At 38.4% G+C, this 21,406-nt stretch overlaps 1 protein-coding gene across 3 annotated transcripts in view; it reads left to right on the top strand.

The window, feature by feature from the left end:
* The window catches only part of EEFSEC (eukaryotic elongation factor, selenocysteine-tRNA specific), a 129,334-nt gene that overhangs the window by 63,226 nt on the left and 44,702 nt on the right, over positions 1-21,406 (top strand). For all 3 annotated transcript variants that reach the window (XM_052776856.1, XM_052776857.1, XM_052776858.1), the window contains exon 5: positions 8,933-9,568. In XM_052776856.1, the coding sequence (XP_052632816.1) occupies positions 8,933-9,568 (636 nt within the window). The remainder of the gene's footprint in view (positions 1-8,932; positions 9,569-21,406) is intronic.

Genomic DNA, 21,406 nt, shown 5'->3' with positions numbered 1-21,406 from the left:
TTTTTTCTTTGAAAAATATTTTATTGAAATATTTTTTGATAAGTTGCAGAAATTTTAATTGGTATGTAAATGTTAAGCTTATTCTATGCCATAGTTTTACTATGGGTCTGACACTCTCTGCCTAGATACTTGCTGGCTAAGCTTATTGGCATTATATTATGCTTTTAAAATGTGTACTTTGTCATCTGTAGTGATAGATGGCACAAGCAGTACTACTTAATTTAAGGATGCTTGACATCTTAAGATTCCTTTTTTGGTTACAAAAACCTATGAGATATTTTAGTCATTTGGTGGAGGTGAAAGGATATATAGTAGGCGTCTGGCTTCTGCTTCCTTCCACACATCATTGGAGTGTGGGGATCTCTTACCTACCTACAGCCTCAAGTGTTCAACGCGTATAGCTGTTATGCTCTTTTGGCCAGAGGGGGATGTGGTCTTCCCCTATGTGAATAGATTCACCCAAACCTAGAAGAGACAAAGCAGAGAGAAAATAAAGGTGCAGTGGGGCTTAGTGCTCTTGGTGTTCCCCTTGTGAATCCCAGGTAGAGGAGGAGATGTAATGGGTGGCAGCTGAAGAGCATATTGAGAACATGTAATTACTGGGGAACATTGCAAGGGCAAATCATGCTTGACCAGTCTGATTGCCTTCTGTGGCAAAATGTAGAGACAGGAAGGGTCACGACTTTAGTAAGGCTTGGGTAACATCTCTCACAGCATTCTCATGTGGAAGCTGGGGAGGTATGGGTTGGATTTGGGCATTTTGCTGTGCGTTGAAAATTGGTCGAAGTGGTTAAGGCTATTGGAAGCTTTGCTGTGAATGAAGAAAATTGCTATGAAATGATAAATATTCTGAAAAATCAGCCTTTTGCTTTCAAAAACTGGACAGTGGGTTTTTCTTGAGAATTTGGATTGTGACAAATGATGCAGTTGAGTTTCCTATCTGCAGTGAGGCATAATGCCATGTTATATCACAAGGGTGACAAGATTACTGAAGTTTACCAAATAAATACTCCAGTAAGATAGTGTATATGCAATACAGTGTGAATTTGATGGTTTACAGTAAATAATGAATTCAGGGCAGTTCAGTCACTATAAATAGACGATAGTTCTCTTATTCAGTGAGCTTTGTCCAGCCTGTGCATGGGATGGATTAGGTTTGGTTGAAAAAATTTGAGATTATATACTTAAAGGCTACAGGAGAATGTGTAGGCACAGAAGATCACTTAACTTTATGTGCAAAATCTTAATCTTAACACTTGCTAATTTTTGATTTGTGGTTATGTGCATGAATATAGCATACATGTAATTTAAATTAAAATTATAGTATTAAAGCAGAGCAGTATGGGAGTAAGATCATTGACCTGCTTCTTTATTTACTGGGTGCATAGCCATATTTTAGATGCTGTGAAAGGAAATAAGCTAAAGGGATTTTAGCATCCCCTTTTGTATTGCTTTATTCCAGTGTGGCAGTGCAGGCTTTTCAGGCTATGGTGTTATTTTATCAGGAGGAGGAGTATATTAAAAAAAAAAATCCAATAGCATGTGTGTGGCATTACATAAGCACCACAGTGGTCATATGGTGAATGCCCTTATAAACTTCATTTTAAAAAATTAAGTTAAAAGAATCATTCTATATGAAATAGTTTTTCTTCCAGGTGCTACATTCCTTTCCCATCTGCAGGCAAAGTGAGGCCATGGATAAATAATAGATTCTAGAAATATTCAAGATCTTTTAGAAAATGGTTACTAAGCCACATGATCTTGGTGGCACCCACAGACTTGAAATTATTTCAGATTCTTTGAGGCTTCTACTCTTTGTAGTTGGTCTTAGCTGCCATTGTGATGGTGACTTAGAAAAGATGGCTTTCCACAACCTGAGCAGTGGGCAAAGTTTGCATTGTGTGATTGCTGTTCAACAATGTCCTATTGACAGCTTCTGTTTTATCTCAATTTTACGCTGTTCTGAAATCCTGGTTGAAGATTTGGATATTTCTCAATGTTCATTGAGATAGGACGTGAACCACAAAGGCATCTCAGTTAATTAAGAAAGTATTCTATATCTTAATTTTTAAAATAAAAGGGTTTGTTTGTTTGTTGTTTTTTGGATGGAGGATGTGGATGGAGTAGGGCAGAGGCCTTGACTCACGATTTCTGAATGCTCTTTGTTGCTGTCTTGTGCCTTCACAGCCTAGGTGTCCTTTTGACACTTTCAAACAGGAATGGTTTGCTGCCTTTGCTAAACACATTGCTGCCTACTCATCATAGGACTCAGCTTTGCTTGTGAATGGTTGTCCCTCATAAAGCAAAGAATTCGGCATTGTTCACATTTAGAAGATAATTTATGAAAAGATCTGCTTACATGTAAGAGGAGTCTTAGGTCTGAATTAGAGCTTTGCTTAGTTTCAGTGTATGTGCTTAGACAAGGGCTGGCTGAAAACTAAAAATTGAGGTAGCCTTTCAGACAAGTAGGCTGCATTTTTTTGAGAGTGCAGCTTGATATCCTCTGACCACCAAGAGATGATACTGGAAGCAGGAAGATGAGATGCCTTATTCTTTATTTGGATTTGTAGTAGAGCAGTAGGGAGGAAGGCAGTCCTCACTTTCAAAAGCAGCAGATATGGGATGCGTTTTGGTCATGCAGTTGGGCCTCAGTTTGCTGCTCCTCCTTAGCTGTAAGGAGGCACTTCTACTGGCTGATATTAAGGTGGTGTTTCTTGTATTTGGCACTTGGCTACAACGTGTGGTCAGTTTATGCCTCTCAAGGTAGGTTGGTTTGGGGTTTGTTTTTTTTTCTTGTTTGGTTGCTGATTCAGGCAGGCTTGCTCTTGGTGTATTTCTAAACCTCAGGGCTGAAACAGTGCTTTCTTCATTTATCAGTTCCTCTTCCTTCTTGGATGTAAGTTTAAAGATGCAGCTCTTAGCAGCTGGGCTTAAGGATTTGGTCATAATTTTCAACTTGCTGAGTCCTCTGCATTTTCAGTGAGGTCTCTTTTTGTAATACATATGTAATACTCCTTTTATAAATACTGCATTTATAATCAGTATTTTCTCTAATAGATTGCTGAGACTAATTATTTTAACTTTGCAGTTTCTCATCAGTATTACAGGGAAATATGGTTGTATTGGGAGACAGCAGAATGGCTAGGTTCTTATCTAAAGAAGCTATGAGCAATGGCCTATGGTTGATAACTTAATGGAAGTTGGATAAATAAAGGAAAAGAAGCTCTGACATATCGGGGGAAAAGTCATTAGTGGACTTTTTCTGTATCCTGTTTTCTATTAGTCTGTACTAAACTGCTTTGAAAATCCTAGTGGGCTTTTCCTTTGGTCTTCAAATAATGGGTTCTCTTATATTGAATACATTTGTTTATCTCAAGGGCTGAACTGTTTGGGTGCTTTGATTTCTGTTTTGCATTTTTTTTAATCTACATTTGAACACACAAACTTCTTTCTCACCCTTTTTATAGACCTTTACATAATGCTTCAGGAACATTAATGTGATTATACAAATAAAATTTTAAAAGTGAAGCAAATCCCTTTGCAAATGATGTGAGATTTCAACACATGGTTCTTGATTTATATGATGAGATATAATCAATTCCCTTGTGCCATTATTAGAAAATAAAATGTGAGTTAATTTCTTAGTGAAGTTTGTAGCAAGTTTTGTAATGGTGTCCAATTTTCCATGCTTACCTACATTGTTTGCGTGCAATAAAGTCTGTCTCTTTTAAAGTTGCACTCAATATTGTTCACTTTCTTTCTGTGTCTAAATGCCCAGAAGAAGAGTAAAATATGTCTCTAGTGAACTGCTAAAATGGGCCTTGCGCTATTTTCCTTGGACAAGATGAGATAGAAGTTGTTTTACAGACAGCATTTTGAGGACTAAAACTGGATGCTCGAAAGAAATGCCAAAGATACTGGTCATAGCTGGTCTTGGTTATGAATTCCTATTGCTCAGGACAGAATGCTCTGAAGTATTTAATGTCATTCTGGTGGTAAATGGGTGGATCAAGCCCCAACTCCAAATCCCTGCCTGAAATTTCTATTGCTGTAAAGCTAAAGAAAATATGTAAAAGTTTAGAACTGTGCTATAACTTGTGGGGATCCCTTACATAGGGAAACTAGATACACAGAAGAGAAACAAATCTAGTACTGAGGGCCAGTTGCATCCTTTTCAGTGCTTCCAGGTTTGTATTTTAAAGGTCAGACGAAACAAAGATGAATTTTAGTTATGTAGTTCAGTCTCTTGAAGAAGAACGTTACATTTGGAGTATTTTAAACCATGGATGAATGTCTCTGTCAGTCGGGGTCGCAGTGAAAGGGAATGAAATACTGTACTGATGTTCATGGTCTGCTCAGAAAACAGGAAGCTAGTGATTTAAAGCTACTCTGGCTCTTGTTATTTGATCCAGTGGGTGCAGATCAACTCACTGATTCACTTCTCTGCTGGTTCCACATCTGACCTTTTGAAGGAGATGCAATTCCAACTCGGTTCTTGTGTGATCTAATACACCCCCCCATCACCAAAGCGCACTCTAGCATTGTTCTGGTCAGATTCTAATTCCTACATATGTTATGCTCTTGGAACAGAGTTTATTGTCAGTTAGGGTACTGTGCTGTATATTCCTTTTACAGTTGATTCTGGTACTGTAGAACTCTCTGATTCTGAGAACGTGTAGAAAAAAAGGAACAGACTTGAATGTGTTCCTCCCATTTACTTTTCTCTGTCCTCTGATACGTCTATGGGAATTTTAGATACAAGAATAGATACCATGAATATAAGGGGAAAAACCATTTACATTTAGAACAAATATAGATGGGCTGATTAAATCTTCTGCAAGGTACTGGATAGGTCAGCACGAAGTGCTGATTTTCAGTAGGTTGAGTAATGCAGTATCTTTTCCTTTATGTGTCTGAGAACAAGCAAACCTGTCTGAAAGCCAGACCCAGCTACAAAGAAATCAGGTGATTCTTAAAGCTCTGGGTGAGCACAGCCAGGATGTGGGGGGCTTGCCTCCCATGAGAGTTGGGGGCAGCACAGATAATCTTCTTTGGTTGGTGGAAGAAAACTTACCTTTACATGATTCTGCAGATTTTCAGTGGGTTTTTTAATTAGGATACTGTTTCCTGAAAGAGCAGCCTGAGAGAGAATTAGTTAGGATCCAAAACTTTTCCTGAACTTGCACTGGAGGCTGTGAGGACCATAAGCGAATGTATTAATGGGAGCCTCACGCAACACTGGAAAATGCTCCTGTATTGATACTCCACTGCCAAGTTTCTCCTACATGTAGGAATTGCAGCAAGCTTTTTGTCATGGAAAGTGACCTTTACAATTGTATACTCTCTTAAATGTTGTTTAACACTGCGAAATGTGGAAGAACAGAGCTAGTATTCTGATGCAAGCCAGCTCTGTATGCCATGGTTGAGGACTGCAAATCTCATTGAAGAAGTTTGTGATGTGAATGTTTTAGAAGAACTTGTTAATTCTCCTTCTGATCATTATTTATGTGCATGTCAGATGCATCAAGCCTAATCATTTGATTGAATTTAAGGGGAGAGGGTAGGCATAACACTTTTAAGAAATGTTTCATAGATGCTTAATTAAAAGCTAAGATGTGTTCTGAGTATGTGGATACAAGAATACGTGTTTTTAAACATAATTCTTATTCTTTAATATTATGTGAATCTGTGAAAGATATTTCAGATGAATGCATGTAGACTGTTCTAGAGACTGGCAGGTATTTTCTGTAATAATTTCACTCAACTGTTTAGGTGAGTAGTTTCTATTATAAATTGGAATATTAATAATAAAGAGAAAAATCTTAGTATTGTGGCTCCGTTTAAGATAGAAAACTGCATAGATCTCTTGTGCATCTTTTAGTTCTGGTTTTGTGTTGAAGAGGGATGGTGCTGGAAGATTCCTTAGTTCTTGTCACTTATTCACCCTGTCCATGGGTGTAGAAGATGAAAGATTTACTGCTGATATCACATATGAAATCACAGAAGTCTTCAAAATGGTTTGGGCTGGCACTTTTCATGTGGCAATTTCAATCTTGTAGTGCTTGTTTATTTTTTTTTTTTGGAACACATGTATTTAGAAAACCAGCTTTTTTTTTAAGTCCTTAAACATTACTTGTATCACCAGTGTTGCAGCTATCACAGTGATTGAAAGTGGAGAGGGAGGAGTAGGTTATAGCAAATGAAAGAAGGAAGGGTTTGATTCAAGCCCCCATACTTCCAGCCTTCAAAAGTATGACCTTGGAAGTGAATAGAAAGGTGGAGATAAATGCTAAATTTTTTCTCCCTAATTCATCTAGATAGGTAGTACTGTCTAGGAGGTTTGGCTAAAGGGATAATGAGTATGTATTTGAGTACAAAAATGCTTGAAACTGAAATCCTAGTGAGTATTTAGAATGGCCTTTTAAGTCTGTTCTGACATTAGTTAAGATTATACCAAACTATTTTGGTCCAGGCTTTTTAGTGAGGAGTTCTTCTCTTACATGAATATACCTCTTGATCTCCTTTGTCATAATATTCTGTGGATTCTCCAAGAATACAGAGGCATTGATGTGGCATTTGATCTGAAAAATGTTGCAATAATAACTTCTTATAATCTGAAAAAGGGCATTTCTTTTGGTTTTGGTTAGCAGCCAGATATCCAGGGAACCCTAACAATATTTGTAGTGGTGAAGCTTATGGCCATTGTTATTTGTGTAGTTATGACTTCAAGAAGGAATACAGGATTTTTGTTGTTTTCTAGAAGCTATGTAGCTGCTAGACTTTTTCACGTTTTTATTCAGCTTTCTGTATATTGCCTGTGACCATTTTTTGCTGGCTTATTTGGAGAGCTCTTTATATTCCAGTTACTGAAGGTTTTAGTTCAGCCAATAGACTTTTCATCTATACTCCTCTATTTTGATCTAGGTTTCTGCAATTTCTTCCCCTCATGAGTTTTTCTTCCTTTTTTTTCTACAGTCTTCTCTTTGTACACCTATTCCCAACATCACCAAACTAGGCGATACTAAGATTTGTCTGAAGCCAAGTACTATGTCCTTCATATAGGGCAGCAGGCTTTGTAGAAAAGGAAAAGGTGAAAAACTTAGTTTTGTTTCCGCTTATGTATTGCATCCAAGACGCAGAAGAAAAGCTGGTATTTTCAGTATTATCCTGTAAGTAAATAATTCTGTGATTAAAATTAATAAGGTTAACTTCTCTAGACTGTTCAGTCTCATCTAACCTAAATGATGGGCTTTAAGCTGTGTGACGTACTGAGGATGAAGCCTGCATCTGCTGAGTCCAGTCCTTTGGTTTGGGATTCTCTTCATCAGTGCTTGCATATTTTGGTTTTATTTTCAGGAGTTAGAAGATAAATAAGGTGGGCCAGGATTCAAAGATGGGCTACTAAGGGATATGCAGTGGTTGGAGATTGATTTGAGAACAGTTCCAGCTGAGTAAGACAGATACTAATGGCTTGAATGCTGAGAATTGCACAGTAGCATTTGACGTGAACCTTTTGATAGCTGTAGAATTGGTACTAGGAAAAGGGAGAGAGAAGAAGAAATTATACTGAGAGTTGAGATCTGTTCTAACAATGTTGTTGTTCTGTATGCATTCACAGTATAATCTATTGTATATTGATAAAGACATACTAAAGAAATTCTCTGGAACAGAGCATTTCCATGGAGGCTTCAGTTCTTGGATCTCAATTTTGAGGTTTCAGCCTTTCAAAAATGTTGTGTGTAACTTTTCTGTGCTAAGGACTCTTGTTCAAGTGCTTAATATTTATTTAGAAGATAAATATTTTTTTATTGCTGAAAATATCATTTCAGTATTAAAAGCTGTCTAGTGTAGAGACTGCAAGCAGAGTGGTTACCTGTCCAAGCATCCAGCATTAGTATGGATGTAACAGGTAGCAACATAAACATATTATCAGAAAAAATGTTTGGTTACATGGAAATGGGGGGGGGGGGGAATCTTACTAAAGGAAGGTTTGCAGAACTGAAAGAAAAGCCAAAATAAAGCCTTGTTAAACTAAACTGATTTAATCTGACGAAGCTGAGCCTAGACTGATCTCTAAAAGCTTATTTCATTCTTCCCTTCCCCTTGAGAACTCTTTGAAATAAGTAATACAATAGCAAGCTCATTAAGGTCAAACTTTTATAGCATCTGGGAAGAGCTAAATAAATTTTAAGTGGTGGCCAGTGCTGTACTTTTCCTATGATAATATTAACAGGTGGAACCCCACATTTTTGTGACAGTAACACTAGCCGTATATTTATGAACATTCAAATCTCTGGAAGAAACCTTTGAGGCCTTTTTTTTTTTTTTTTTTTTAATATATGGAATGTCATAGACTAGGAGATGGTAGATTTTTGTATTACTATTTTGCAATGATGGTTTGCAATACTTCATTGTGCTAGGTGTTGTACAAATACAATATAAGGAAATGTTTTTTGTTCTGAACGTTTTACAGTTGAATTCAACCAAGTCAAAGTGTGTGAAATGTTTTTCATAGAAGGGGTGGGAAAACAGTCACATAGGTGCATGGATGGGTATTGTAGTGCTACACCTTTGATGGTGCAGGTGCTTAGGGGGAGTACATTAAATAAGCTATTCCATGGTGTGGGTATATCTGTTGATTTGCAGAGAGTATGTAGGTACTGCAGCACAGATGGTGCAAATATCAATGTAATTGTGGAAATGATGATCTTACAGTCTCATGAACAGAAGTAGAATAAGCTAGGAAGCTCAAACCTGTGGTAATTCTAAATGATGGAGTATGTTCTCTGTTCACTTTCAACTTTTTGAACTGTGGACTATTCTAGAAGTTCAGTCCTCTTACAAGACAGCAGGATGTGATATGTGGCTTCGTGCTTGTGATGCCCTCGTGCAATTAATTGCTGCTTTTTTTTTCTTGGTCTTTCATCAATAGGTGATAAAGAAAGTCAAGTCCATGCAGATGTTCCACACTCCTGTGACTTACGCTATGCAGGGTGACAGAGTGGGTATCTGTGTAACCCAGTTTGATCCCAAACTGCTAGAACGAGGCCTAATTTGCACCCCAGAATCACTTCACACCATCCATGCTGCAATAATTTCCCTGAAGAAAATCCAGTATTTTCGAGGAGCTCTTCAGACCAAGGCCAAGTTCCATATCACAGTTGGTCATGAAACAGTTATGGGAAGAGTGATGTTTTTCAGTCCAGCCCCTGCTGACTTCAATAAAGAAATTAAAGAAAATGTTTTTGACTTCGAAAAAGATTATCTTTATCAAGAGGAATATTTGTCAAAGGACTCAAATTCAGAGAACAAAGAAAATGACCAGGCAGGAGAAGTTCAGCTCCCAAAACAACAGTGGGCTTTACTAGAGTTTGAAAAACCAGTCACTTGTCCTAAATTGTGCCTTGTGATCGGCTCCAAGCTGGATACAGATATTCACGCAAATACCTGCAGGTTGGCGTTCCATGGGGTACTGCTCCAAGGCATGGAAGACAAGAACTACATGGAGACTTTCCTTCCAAAGCTGAAAGTGTACAAACTGAAGCACAAAGAAGGACAAGTGGAAAGGGTAAGCTGCCTCTCTAATGCTATACATGGGAAGAGGAAATATTTGTTCTGTGTTAAGTACACATATTGGTGGGCTACAGAATTTTCACTGTTATGTTCCAGAGTCTTTATACACATTTTTCTTATGTTTGTATACGTAGTATATTACATCTTGTCTGCTTGCAAACAGTCAGAAATCACTGCTTAAAAGTGACTAGTTTATTCGTTCAATGCTGCGTTGAGTAATTTGATGCTGTTTTTTCACTGATCCTTTTGATGTCTAGCCACTCTGTTCTTCCTGCAAACTTGCTTTGTTTGTGTACCTTCCTAAGTGGCTCATCTGTTCTCTTCCCAGTTGACAAAACTTCCAGCTTTCCATTGACATATTTTACACAGTTATTCTGCAGTACATTGAAAATTGTGGCAGAAAATAGAGGTGTGCTTTCTGGAGGAGTTAGCATCTACAGTAAAAATTAATTGGGATTTTTTTTACTATCCCTTAAGTATGGGTAGATATACTATCTATAGTGGTTGGTATTATTTACATTGGTGTTGCAAGTTCGATCTTGGTGGTGGCTACCTTTCAGTAATCAGTGGAGAACCATTTGTTTATACATCCTGTAGTGGAATTTTTCATGATGAATGGTTTAGGTGGAGATGTGCAATATATAAATAATTTAATTGCTTACCCCTAACTGAGCAGAGCTGATGTAAACTTTAGCAAATGTTTACTTGATATATTAGTGCGGTAGGTATTTTATTAACTTTTGGGTAAAGAACTATTAATTTTTATTTTCCTAATCCAAAACCTGTTTGAACAAAATGTTTAGTGTTGTTACCTCCTCCTTTCAAAATTCCGTAAAGCTGTGTTGAGTACTGCATAATATCTCTCCTTATATCTCTCCTTATTTTATTGTAGGAGACTAAACACTTAGCATACCTTACCATGTTTTCAATTTATAATGCAGACTTCTTGAATACTTCTTTGTTTGTTTGCTTTAGTAATTTAATAGTAAAGAATAAACCAAGATCCCTGTCAGGGCATGATTTTGAATTAGTGAGGTTCTTTTTTAAATGCCCCACTATATTAATTGATCAAATGGGCAATTCATATGTCCTCTTTTTCTCTGAGCTTTCTATGTGGCTGGTTTAGATACTTTTAGAAAAAAAGTTTCTCCTTTGAATTTCCACTACTGACTTTGGAGGCCATTCTTTTCAAAGGAACTACAGACCTGTGGTGTTTTGTTGGTTTTTTGGATGCCAATTTTGTCACTAGGAAGGTAGGTAGGAGGAGGATATCTGTAGCTTCCTGAAAATTTTGTCTTTGTTAATATGGGTTATATGGGACACCCAAAATCAGCAGTCACTCTTCAAAATTTTGGTAGCAGGTGTATTGTTTCCTTTCTTTGAAATGGCTGGCTACTTTTCTCTTTGGCTGATGGTGATGTTGAACTAGAACAACAGGTCCAAAGTATTCTGTCCTCTAAGCTGCAGAGAAGCTCTAGAACAAGTGCGTATGTCTGGATACCAGTTCTTCTGATGCTCTAGAGCTATCTTGAACTCATGAAACATTTGCCTTTATCTTTGCTAAAAATTTACTTGCTTGTGCGTGGCCCATGCTGTTAATATCCAGCGAGACCTGGCTTACCAAGTCCTTTTGTTTCTCTGTGGCTGTAGGAATATAAATGAGAACAGAAGTTTGTGTGACCCATGGAGACACAAGCTGCTTGTGTTTTGTTTAACTGAAATAAACTGGTCTCAGATGCTTGCTTTATTTTTGCTCCCAATTCATGGTACTAGTCTATGGGATTTGAAAACTAGCAGAGTACCAACTGTGTGAGTTGCCTGACTGGGTTAACAGAATTTGCTGTTAGCCTTGGTCATGCATTTTTAGTTGTTTTTATTTAATGTTATTTTCAAATCCTTTGCCAGTTATGTATTCTGCTATTGATTTTACTGTGTAAATAATGGAATAATGTTAATCAAATTACACATATTTTATTTTCTGATCCAGAAAATAACCAGTGAATGTGGGTTATTTAATATTTGACCAATAGAGTAATTTACTAGGCTGATATATTTGTGAACTGTTTTGATATCTTCCCATGCTTTTTAAAATATAGAGCTGGAGGTTTTATTATTTTATCCTGTCTTCATCTGTCTCACAGTGTGCATTATATATGGGCCTTGATCACTGTCTGTATGAATACTAATTGGCCCTGTAAATGAACGGTTGCCATTGAATAGTCCATCTGCAGGTTAGGTTTGTTCTCTGATTCTGCCTCCTGTGGTACTGTAGATACTCAGAGTTGGCATTTTCTGTGATGGGTGCCAAAAGGATAGTGGAGCAAATTTCGTAAGAAACGCTTATGCTGTAAAATCACAGGGACACGCAGGGACTCGGGAGAGTTGGTGGGAAGAGGATTGTGCCAGTTACAAAAGGCCTGCTGGGGAAGTACTTACAGTGCTAGTTGGGGTAGCTACTATTAAGTTTGTGCTTTTGCAGAGCAGAGAGCAGCAGGAATAACTGGGTGGTACAGTGGTTTATTTTAGTACACAAAGTCACTAGCTAATAGAAAATCTGAATCAGCTGGTCCCACCCTGCTGCTGATGGATGGCTGGAGATTAGGATCGCTGAATTTAGGGTGTCTGTTCTTGGCACTGATACAGGAAAATTTCTTTCTCTGTTGAGCAAGGAAGCTCCCCCCTCCTCACCTTCCCTGGGGAGGCATAAAATAATAATAATTAAAAAATACATGTTACCTTCATGAGAAGTGAACTGCTCCTCCAGAGAATACTGCTGGGGAAAATTAGCTTCATAGCTTCCTGAAAGGCTGGGAGAGAGGGAGGTAGGGGCATGCAATGTCCACCTTCCTGAGTTCAGTACAGGGTGGAAACATGCTCCCATAACTGGGTTGTAGTGGAATTCAATCGTGCCTATTTGTAAAACGTTGCTGCTAATCTGATGTGGGCTCTCCCAAGCCCCCCCTGCTTGCTGCTAGAATTAAAATAAATTCCCTGCAGCTTAACTACCAGTTTACCCAGGAGAAATCAGGCATTTATGGTTTGACTTTTTGTTCCTATTCTGATTAATTTCAGAGCACTGATGGAATAGTAAGAATTGTAAATTCATTAAGCTTCAGCATCATAGTACTTTTCTTTTGTTCCCCTTGTGCATGGCACTCTCCTGGATTTTAAGGTTTATTTCTTTAATAAAAGAACATTTATTCTGAAAGATTTTTTGGCTCTCTAAGAGCAAGTGTGACATTTTTGCTGTTTCATATAGAAATCAAATCCATGAACTGGGTAAACACTGTATTTTAAAAAAGTAAAAAAATCATACTTAAACTAGCAAATGGTCTTGAACTAGTATGTTTTAGTGAAAAATCATGCCGAAGCTTCCTGGTTTTTTCTTATCTGCTCAAGTGATGGTAAATGTTCTACAAAAATTGAAGTACCCTTGCATTTCTCTTTGTACTGCTCACTGTTTCCTTTTGGTGTCTTGCCTCTTTAATGCCAAGACTGAGTGGAACACTGGGAAAGAAAGAAAGCCTGACTACTGTTGTTCACCAGGATCTTTGAATTTACCTCTCTGCAGCATATCCTTGAACCTCTTTTTTTTCATCTCCTTGCTTATTTACCTGCTGATTTTTTTAATACCTTTTTTTTTTTGGTATGTATTATTGTAGTATCTGAGAAACTTGGCTTTAAAACATTTATCATCTGCCTTTTTGGTTAAGTTAGTGTTGTCTGACGTGTTGCATAGTGCAGGAAACTTGCTTCTAACCATGCTGGGATTGCATCTTGGTCATGAAAAAGTTGCATGGTTCAAACTGCAGTTACGATTTTTATCTCATAACTGTTGTAGAAGTGTGTGAATGCTCCTGTTCTGCTTTAGACCAGATTTGTTTTGGGGTTAGAGTAAGTCTTTAGGGGTTAGTTTTAAGGAAAATCAAAATCTGCCATTCCCTCAGAAGTAAGAGGGCACCGGCCAAGGTTTCTATTTGCTTAACTTGATGATTTTTAAAATGATGTGAAATACTAGTCCAGTTTTCTCTTGCAGAGAGGACTTGAGAGAGGGGAGAAGTTCAGTGGAAGGAAGTTTCAGTCAAGAGCATCTTTCTGGCGTAGTTACGTGGAGGCAGAGACTGTTGCCCTCTGGACACTTCATTTTTGTAAAACCTTGGCTGCCTGACAAATGTAATTTTGATAGGAAAAAGAGCTAGGCTGGGAATAAGTGGCTTGTTACTGATAAAAAGGTAAAAGCAAGGCTGAGAGTGCTGTTGTGAACACCGGTGTTGCTTTAAGGAGTGTGACGTGCGAATCTTGGTGAAAAAAGGGGCAAATGAGATGCTCTGAAGAAAGTTTCTCACTCTGAATTGGCATAAAGTGGTGGCTGTGAATGTGGGTTTGCTAAACTGTAGCAAGTCAGCAGCCCCTGGAGTCAGAGACAAGCAATTTATGAAGATAAACAGCAACTGTTGTCCTTGGTCTTGCTGGCTTCTGGAGACAGTCTGCTCACCAGTCAGCTCTTCACAGTTCTGTGGGCAAAGACACTTGTATTATCCTAATGTCATCTCTGAAATACCTTCCTCGCTGAATTTTACCTCTATGCAGCATTGCAGATTAATTCTAGTCTGACTCACGAAGCAGTTACTCAGTTCCTGGGATAAATCCTTTATATTTGTCACGTTATTTGCTCTTTTGCTTCCATGGACATGGAGGTCGAGTGCAGAGAGATTCAACGGAAAGGTGAACCGTAGAAATACATCATGCTTTCCTGCATGACTCAGATATTCTGCCAGTTTTGAAAGTGTTTGCAGAAGCAGGATTTATCTTAGGATGGTTGCCACAGGGTCCTATTGTCGAGGATGCTCGTAAATCAGTAGCTCTGTGGCAGAAACAAAAGGAGAAGGAAAACTCTCTGCCTTGCTTGGAATAGCGCAAGCTGTGCCTTCTGCACTTTGGAGCTTGTATAGTGAAAAATACATGCATGTCTCAGCTGTGATTGTTTCCCATTTTAAGCATAGCAGAATGTTTTCCTATGAAAATGGGCTTGTCCTTTCTAAAGATGCTTTCTCTGTGTTCCTCTGACATTAAGAATAATTAATTCTCTCTATGTATTTCAAAGTTTTTAATGTATTTTTTTCATTATTTGCCTTGCTCTTAGGCTTTACTTATTTGATAGTAATAATGTTGCACTTGTTTCTTCAGCAGTTCCTTTCATATGTCACAGCCATGGGATGTCCTAGTTTTATTCATAGCCACTCGGTTCCCAAGTTTTGTGGGTTGCTGGACAGTGAGGTTTTTTTATTAAACTTGTTCTCATGGGGACTGAGGCTGTCATGTAGCTAGCATGCTTCGTTTCTGGAGGACGGAAGAATCACTTATTGCTTAATAACAACATGTTACTAATTGTTTGAATATTGGTGTGATCTAAGTGTCCCCAAGGAGAAAAGTATTGTTGCAGGAGCAAGATGTGAGAGCAGGGTAAGTTATCAAGATTTTTATCAGAGCATCTCTTCTGAAGCCTGAATGGAAGAGAAAAAGCTTATCTTTCAACATCTCTTGAAAGTGTTGGGTTTTTTTTCCTTTTCTTGCAGGATAGTAAGAGCTGCGTCAGCAAGTGCATTACCTGAGTGGTCAAATGGAAGGTCTTTGTCACCATCACTTCACAGATATATCTGGCCTTTCAGAAGAAGGATAAGAGAGTGTGGAGATGAGTACTAGTAAGGAACTGCAGGAAGTTTGAGAAAACAGTATTTAAATTTGTTGATGACCAGCAATGACCCAGACTATCCTTAAGGGAGCTAGACATTTTGAAAAGCAGTGATTGTGAAAACAGCTTTTTTTTAACAGTTATCAGCCATATTTTGTCTTTTAATTCCTTATGGCTTTTTATGAATGAAAACACCAACATTTAGTTTACAGAGTGTGTGTCAAGTTGATAGTAGCTCAGCCACGCATTTGACCAAACTGCCAAAGGAGGGTACAAAGGAGGAAAAATTAACATGCACATGAGTGAACAGGAACATCCAATGTGGTTCAATTAAGGGATGAGACCAGACTTCTGGGGAGGTTGTCTTTGCTTGGGGAGGTGGTAAGTTAATATGGGAGTGCCAGAGTATTCCTGTCTGGAAAGATTCCTGAGTAGTGGATCATGTGTAAGCAACACTGGTATTTTTTCACTGAATCCTTTCCAGATATCTTATCAGTAACACCAGAATTCGTTTCACAGTTGTTGTACGTGCACTGTATTTAAAGTATTTGCCACAGAAATACTGTTCCTTGAATTTTCTGTTGCATGGTTGCAGTGCCACTAGGAATGAACAGAAGTAAATTTTACCTGCTCAGGTAGTTAGATTCTTCTATCTAACTTATTTCTAGATGAAGGATGTTTCATTGGCTTACTAGGGCTAATGTTTCATCTGCTATTTTCTTATAGTGGCACTGTAGTTCTAGCAAGGTAGCAAATAAAACACTGCATCAAGCAATTACGCTTTCTTGGTGACTGAAATGATGTGCAGACTAATACAGGCACAACATGAGTAACAAGGCCAAACTGTACAGTGAAAACTGATTGAGTGCTGTCTGCAGGCACAGGCAGTGACCTGGGCTGTCAGCCGAATGTTCGGTGACTCTAGCTGAGAGAAGTGGTGGATGTCACTCCATCTACTGTAAACATGCAGACGCCACAATTAATATTTTTCCTGCTTTGAAGTCTGAACATGAGTGAGTTTGGTTCTGCTTGGCTGCTGATGGTATGCTAAATACAGTAATAATACAGAAATGAAGGCAATCAGGTGAATAAAAGTGCATAGCACATTCACTAGTTAAAATGCACTGTAAAATAGGAATATAAAAGATGCATTTATTTATTGGCTCTTGTTTAGCTTTTGAGTAAAAGGGTTTGAGGAGCTTAGTGGGGGAAGGGAGGGCTGTATGCTCATTAAACAGAAATACAATTTCTGTTAAACAGCACTGAGAAAAGAATGGTGATGTTTACCAACTGACACAACATACAGATTAACACAGTAGAATAAATTTGTCATAAAAGTGTACCAGCTAAGTCATAGAATCTGCTTGCTTACTCATATGAAAAGATTGGTATTTTGTTCACTCACGGACAAAAGAATGGCTTGCTCCACATGACTGGGTAGTAGAATTTTGCAAGGTTTGAGTAACACCTATGGTTATTATTTATATTATTAAATTTAAAATGCAGACATGCTTTTGGGTCTTACAAGTGTATGGACAGCTGGTCTTGATTTTTCTGAGGTTGTGTAAGAGTCACCTGTGGGGGAATCGGTTTGTCAGCAAGGCAACCAATGCACCATTTTATTTATTGGATACAAAAATAAATTAAGAATGTTACTTAGGTTGCAAAATCAAGCACTTGAAAGTTAGGAAATACCAGATTTACAGTTGCCTATGCAACATTAATTCTGTTCCCCTGTGCCTCTACCCTGTGCACTTAACAAGGCAGGGTTCCTGTGAAATTTTTTTGGATGTGGTCATGTAAAGACTGTATCGTGGGGCATATCAAAGAGGGACAGAAATAAGGTTGTATGGACATCTGGCATTTCTTAACTTCTTAAATGCCCAATTCTGCAGCTTAAATAACTTAGGTTTTCTATAAATGTAGTTTCCTAAGCATTTTTAAAGTAAAAAGGTAAACTAAAACTACACCTACATATTATTGAACTGTAACCATCCCTCTACTGTACACCTTCACTAGAATTGGAGTTAACAAATATTCAGCAGTGTAGCGCAGGCTTGTACTGCTTGATACCACAAACCTTGTTAACCAAATGGCAGGAGGAAACTGTTACCCAAGAGAGATGGTGGACTGTTGGGCTTTGGGAAGAGGATCCACACACTGGAGTTAGGGATCGTTACGGGAGGGGACAGACTTGAGATGTTCGTATGTCCATGTGGTACCTTCAGAAGGGGATGCAAGTCTGTGTCAAGAGTCAGCTCTCTCCTCTTCCTCGGCATCAGTTGCTTCAGGCAGCTCTTTGCAGGCCTGTCCTTGTTGCCTGCTTAATTTCCAGGGAGGATTTTGTAAGCCTCTGTTCTTTGTTCTTCTCTGCCCTCCCAAGCCATTTGTGTGCGGTTTCTTTTAGAAAAAAATTAACTTACTGTCAGTGCACTTGACCTACTGCTATGTACCAGATCTATGCGCTATTTCAAATGAAACTTGCCAGGTCTCACTGATGTTTCCTTTTGGGTGTTTAAGATCTCAGAATCTGAGATAGCCACAGTCAAAATACTTTAAAATAGGTGAAGAAAGTGCCCAAGTGTTCTTAAGTCATGGGGATACCACTAGGGTCCTCCTGGCTGCTCAGAACTGCAGCCTGGAAGGAACCCTCTTCAGCTTGGCAATCTTCTCTGTGTCCTTCTTACAAGGCCAGGTCTGAGACTTCTGCATCTACAGATCTTCTGTTCTACAGAACGGCCTCTTTCTTGGTTTGTGCTTGGATAGTAAGCATTACAGGGGTTTTAATCTTTATAGCATTTCAAGCTGGGGCTGGCTGTTCTGGAGGTGGAGGTCCTGAGCAGTATGGTATGTAGTAACAGCCTGTAGCCTCCTCTCTTCCCTCTGTTGAGGTTGCTTTTCTTACATAAAGGGAACATAGCATAGATTGATGTAAAGATTAATAAAATCATGACATCAACCAGTTTCTTCTCACTTGGTAAAATGAATGTGTTCTTAACTAGGCTGTGCCAGGAATTTAGAGCCTGTGGTTTTTTGGGATTCAGCCCTTCTAAATTTGAAAGAAAGGTGAAGAAAACTTGCTCTATAAAGGTGCATAATGAAGTTAGTGCCCTGATTGTACACTGTGCATGCCTGGAGAATGCCGATTGGTATGTATAGAGCTTTTAAGATCTAAACTGGTCTGGTTATGCAGTTCTTGCTTATTGTCCTGACTCAATACTCCAGACTCTTTCCACTACTGTACTGCTTTTAACCGGGATGCAGTCATGGCAAAATGCTCAGCAAAGAAAGGGACTTTTATGGCTGCTTATATATAGATATTCTCAAATGCAATTGTCCTTTTACTGAGAAAGGTAGAGAAAGGGAGATGTATCTTGGATACAAGAAACAGGCTGGGGAGAGATGGGACAAGCATCTGAAAACCAGTTAGTGGATATGCAGAAATGTCTATGTGATGGCTTCTTGCTCTATTAAAACAGCAGTAATGAGACATGAAGTACTGAAGGAGATGAACTTTTCATCTCCATTCCTTCCTCCTGGATGGATGTTCAAAGGCAGAAGTTTAGTTTGTTCGCTTGGTGGATGGTGAGAAAGAAGGTCTTTAGAGCCCAGCACACAACTGAAAGCTTCTAGTGCTGGAGTGAATTGCAGGGAGAAAAGCCTTTAATATTTTTATGCTGATGTAAGCTCTTGAGGAAACAGTGTGGCTGACCAAATAATTCGTTCTTTGTACTAAGTCATTCACCTAGTTCTTGGTAACAACACTATAAGCTAGAACAGTCTTTGGAGAATCAAAAAAGCTGCAAACCTAATCATCGGTGAAATCCTCTCAGTTCCTTTCTCCTTCACTCTTTTTGCAGTCTCATGTACCATCATTTTTCTTAATGCATGAAGCCATGTTACAAAAAGAACAGAATTTGCAGCCTCCAAAGTATTCCCATTTCTGACACAGTGTTGTCAGAAAGTGCTTGAAACTGTTTTCTAGAAATGAGCTGTCACTGATCATGATGATGTCTCAAGTGTACTTTTTCTAAAGTACAAACAAGTAAAGTAATAAAAATACTTTGTATTTTCAGTGTTAGTCATAGGTTCTTTTTGTTCTTTTTCCCCTCCTGTTGTTTTCTGCTTTGGTTTCAATGGGCCATTTATCAGTTTGCTAAGAATAATCCTCAGACTTATTTTTATCCTTTTTAAAAAAATTGTTTTATTTCTATTTAAGACAATATAATTTTAGATTAAATCAGAAAAGGTTATTCTTTTTTTCTCTCGTCTCTTTCTAGTATTTAATATTCAGTGCTTTTACTTTCTGCATCTCAAAACTTTTCTTACTTCCCTTCTCATTCTGGCACTGCTTTGTTTCTTCCTGTGTGTTTCTGTTCTGATTCCTTTTTTTTTTTTTTTCTTCCCCCTACAGATATGTTGAGACGCAGAGTTATTTGCTCTCAATGTGTGTGATGGATTGTTTGAGAGGGTGTTCAGATGTCAGTAACTTCTAAGTTATCTCAGAAATGAAGGTGGTTTAACAGGCTGGACAGTATAGCTTGCTGTCCCTGCTCAAAAGGAAATTGCAGAGTTATTTTTCCTTGGAATTATATTATGGTTTGCACTGAATGCCAACACATGTAGCCTTAATTGTGGTTTTGCTAACAATATACAGTAGCGTAAGTACTGCTTAGATGGGGAGAGTGAGGTGGTTAATTTTTTTCTATGAACTTCTTGGTATTAGCAAAAGTGTTATGTGCCAGAGATGCACATACTTCACCTATGGTTATAAAGTGCTGTTTACTTTTTTCCTGCAAACACAAAAGCCAAGTGGGAAGGGATATTTCATAAACTCAGTGCTATTGTGTCCTCTGGTCTAAGCCATAAAACAAGAGTAACAGAGACGTTCCCTTTGAACTTGAAATCCCTTTCTAAGCTGCTGATCTAACCTAAGTGAGAGGGGGAGACTATACCAGCCAGAAATTTTTTTTCTCTGGGTATTTCTCCCCCCCGCCCCTTTTCTTTTTTTAAAGTCCTTAAGTGAGTTTGATGCTGCACCTCTGCCCATAAATTTAAAAAAATATTATCGTAATGTAGGTCAGTGAACTGAAACGCCACTGTACACCATGGGGGATTAAAGTCAGAGAGGCAGCCCTCTCCCACTCCTACTAGGTCATATGACAATATAAACAAGAAATGCAAGGAGCCTTCAGCTTTTTCTTGCCCTAATCCTTTGTTTATGCAGCACTTAAACTGACTTTTGGGGTCGTCTCTGTCTGGCATTAAAGCCCTAAAGCTTTTTGAAGTTTCCCTGAAGTTAATAAAATTAGTCTGCCCTCATTGCTAGGCCCCTTGCTGCTGCTTCAGAGCAGACTGTGTATCCCTTACTGTCTATCCCTCACTGTCTTTGTGGCATTTGGCTATTTAAGTTAATAATATTTTATAACAAAAAAAGAGTGTGTGAGAGAAAAGCAGAAAGATCTCCCAAAAGGCTGTTCAGCTAATAGGCAAAGTGATTGCCATTGTAGATGTTCTGGGAACTCAAAGGGGATTAACTTAAAATCCAGCGATTGGAGGTAAATTGCTGGTAAAGTAATTGGAAGTGTTGAGTTTCAGTTGGAGAGAACAACATGCATTTCTGTGCCTTTTTACAAAACATGTCTAAAACAAAAATTTAATTTCTCTTTTATTTTTCTAACATGCTCTTAAAGTTGAGAAAATGAGGTTTCCTATGTAGCAGTTTTCTCCTTCACCCATTTATTTTACTGCAAAGACTGATCAGTTATCTTAGTTCTTGTTACGTCAGGCATTCTCTTATTGTTTAGTCTTCTTCAGGGATAGGCTAACTCGGAGGGATGGACAACACAGGATGGGATGTATGGTATTTAGTGTATGAGACTGAGACTTTGGGACATAAAGGTTTTATTCCAAACAGTCATTCAGGCAAGTCACTATTCACTTACTATCTCAGCACTGCTAAAGGCCTATAGAGATGCCCAAGGAATAATGGTGATATGGACAGAACATAACAATCAGCTAAAGGAGGGATTTTTTTAACAAGTTGACCATTGGAGTGAAAGGAACAGTGCAGCTGGAGCCCTTGGTTACTTTCCTAAACTGTGTGTACAAGAGCAAGACCCTAAAAAGCACATATACTTG

This window comes from Harpia harpyja, chromosome Z (genome assembly GCF_026419915.1).
Source record: "Harpia harpyja isolate bHarHar1 chromosome Z, bHarHar1 primary haplotype, whole genome shotgun sequence".
NCBI classification, from domain to species: domain Eukaryota; kingdom Metazoa; phylum Chordata; class Aves; order Accipitriformes; family Accipitridae; genus Harpia; species Harpia harpyja.
Note: the sequence above shows the minus strand (reverse complement) of the source record. Positions and strands in the feature narration are given on the sequence as shown.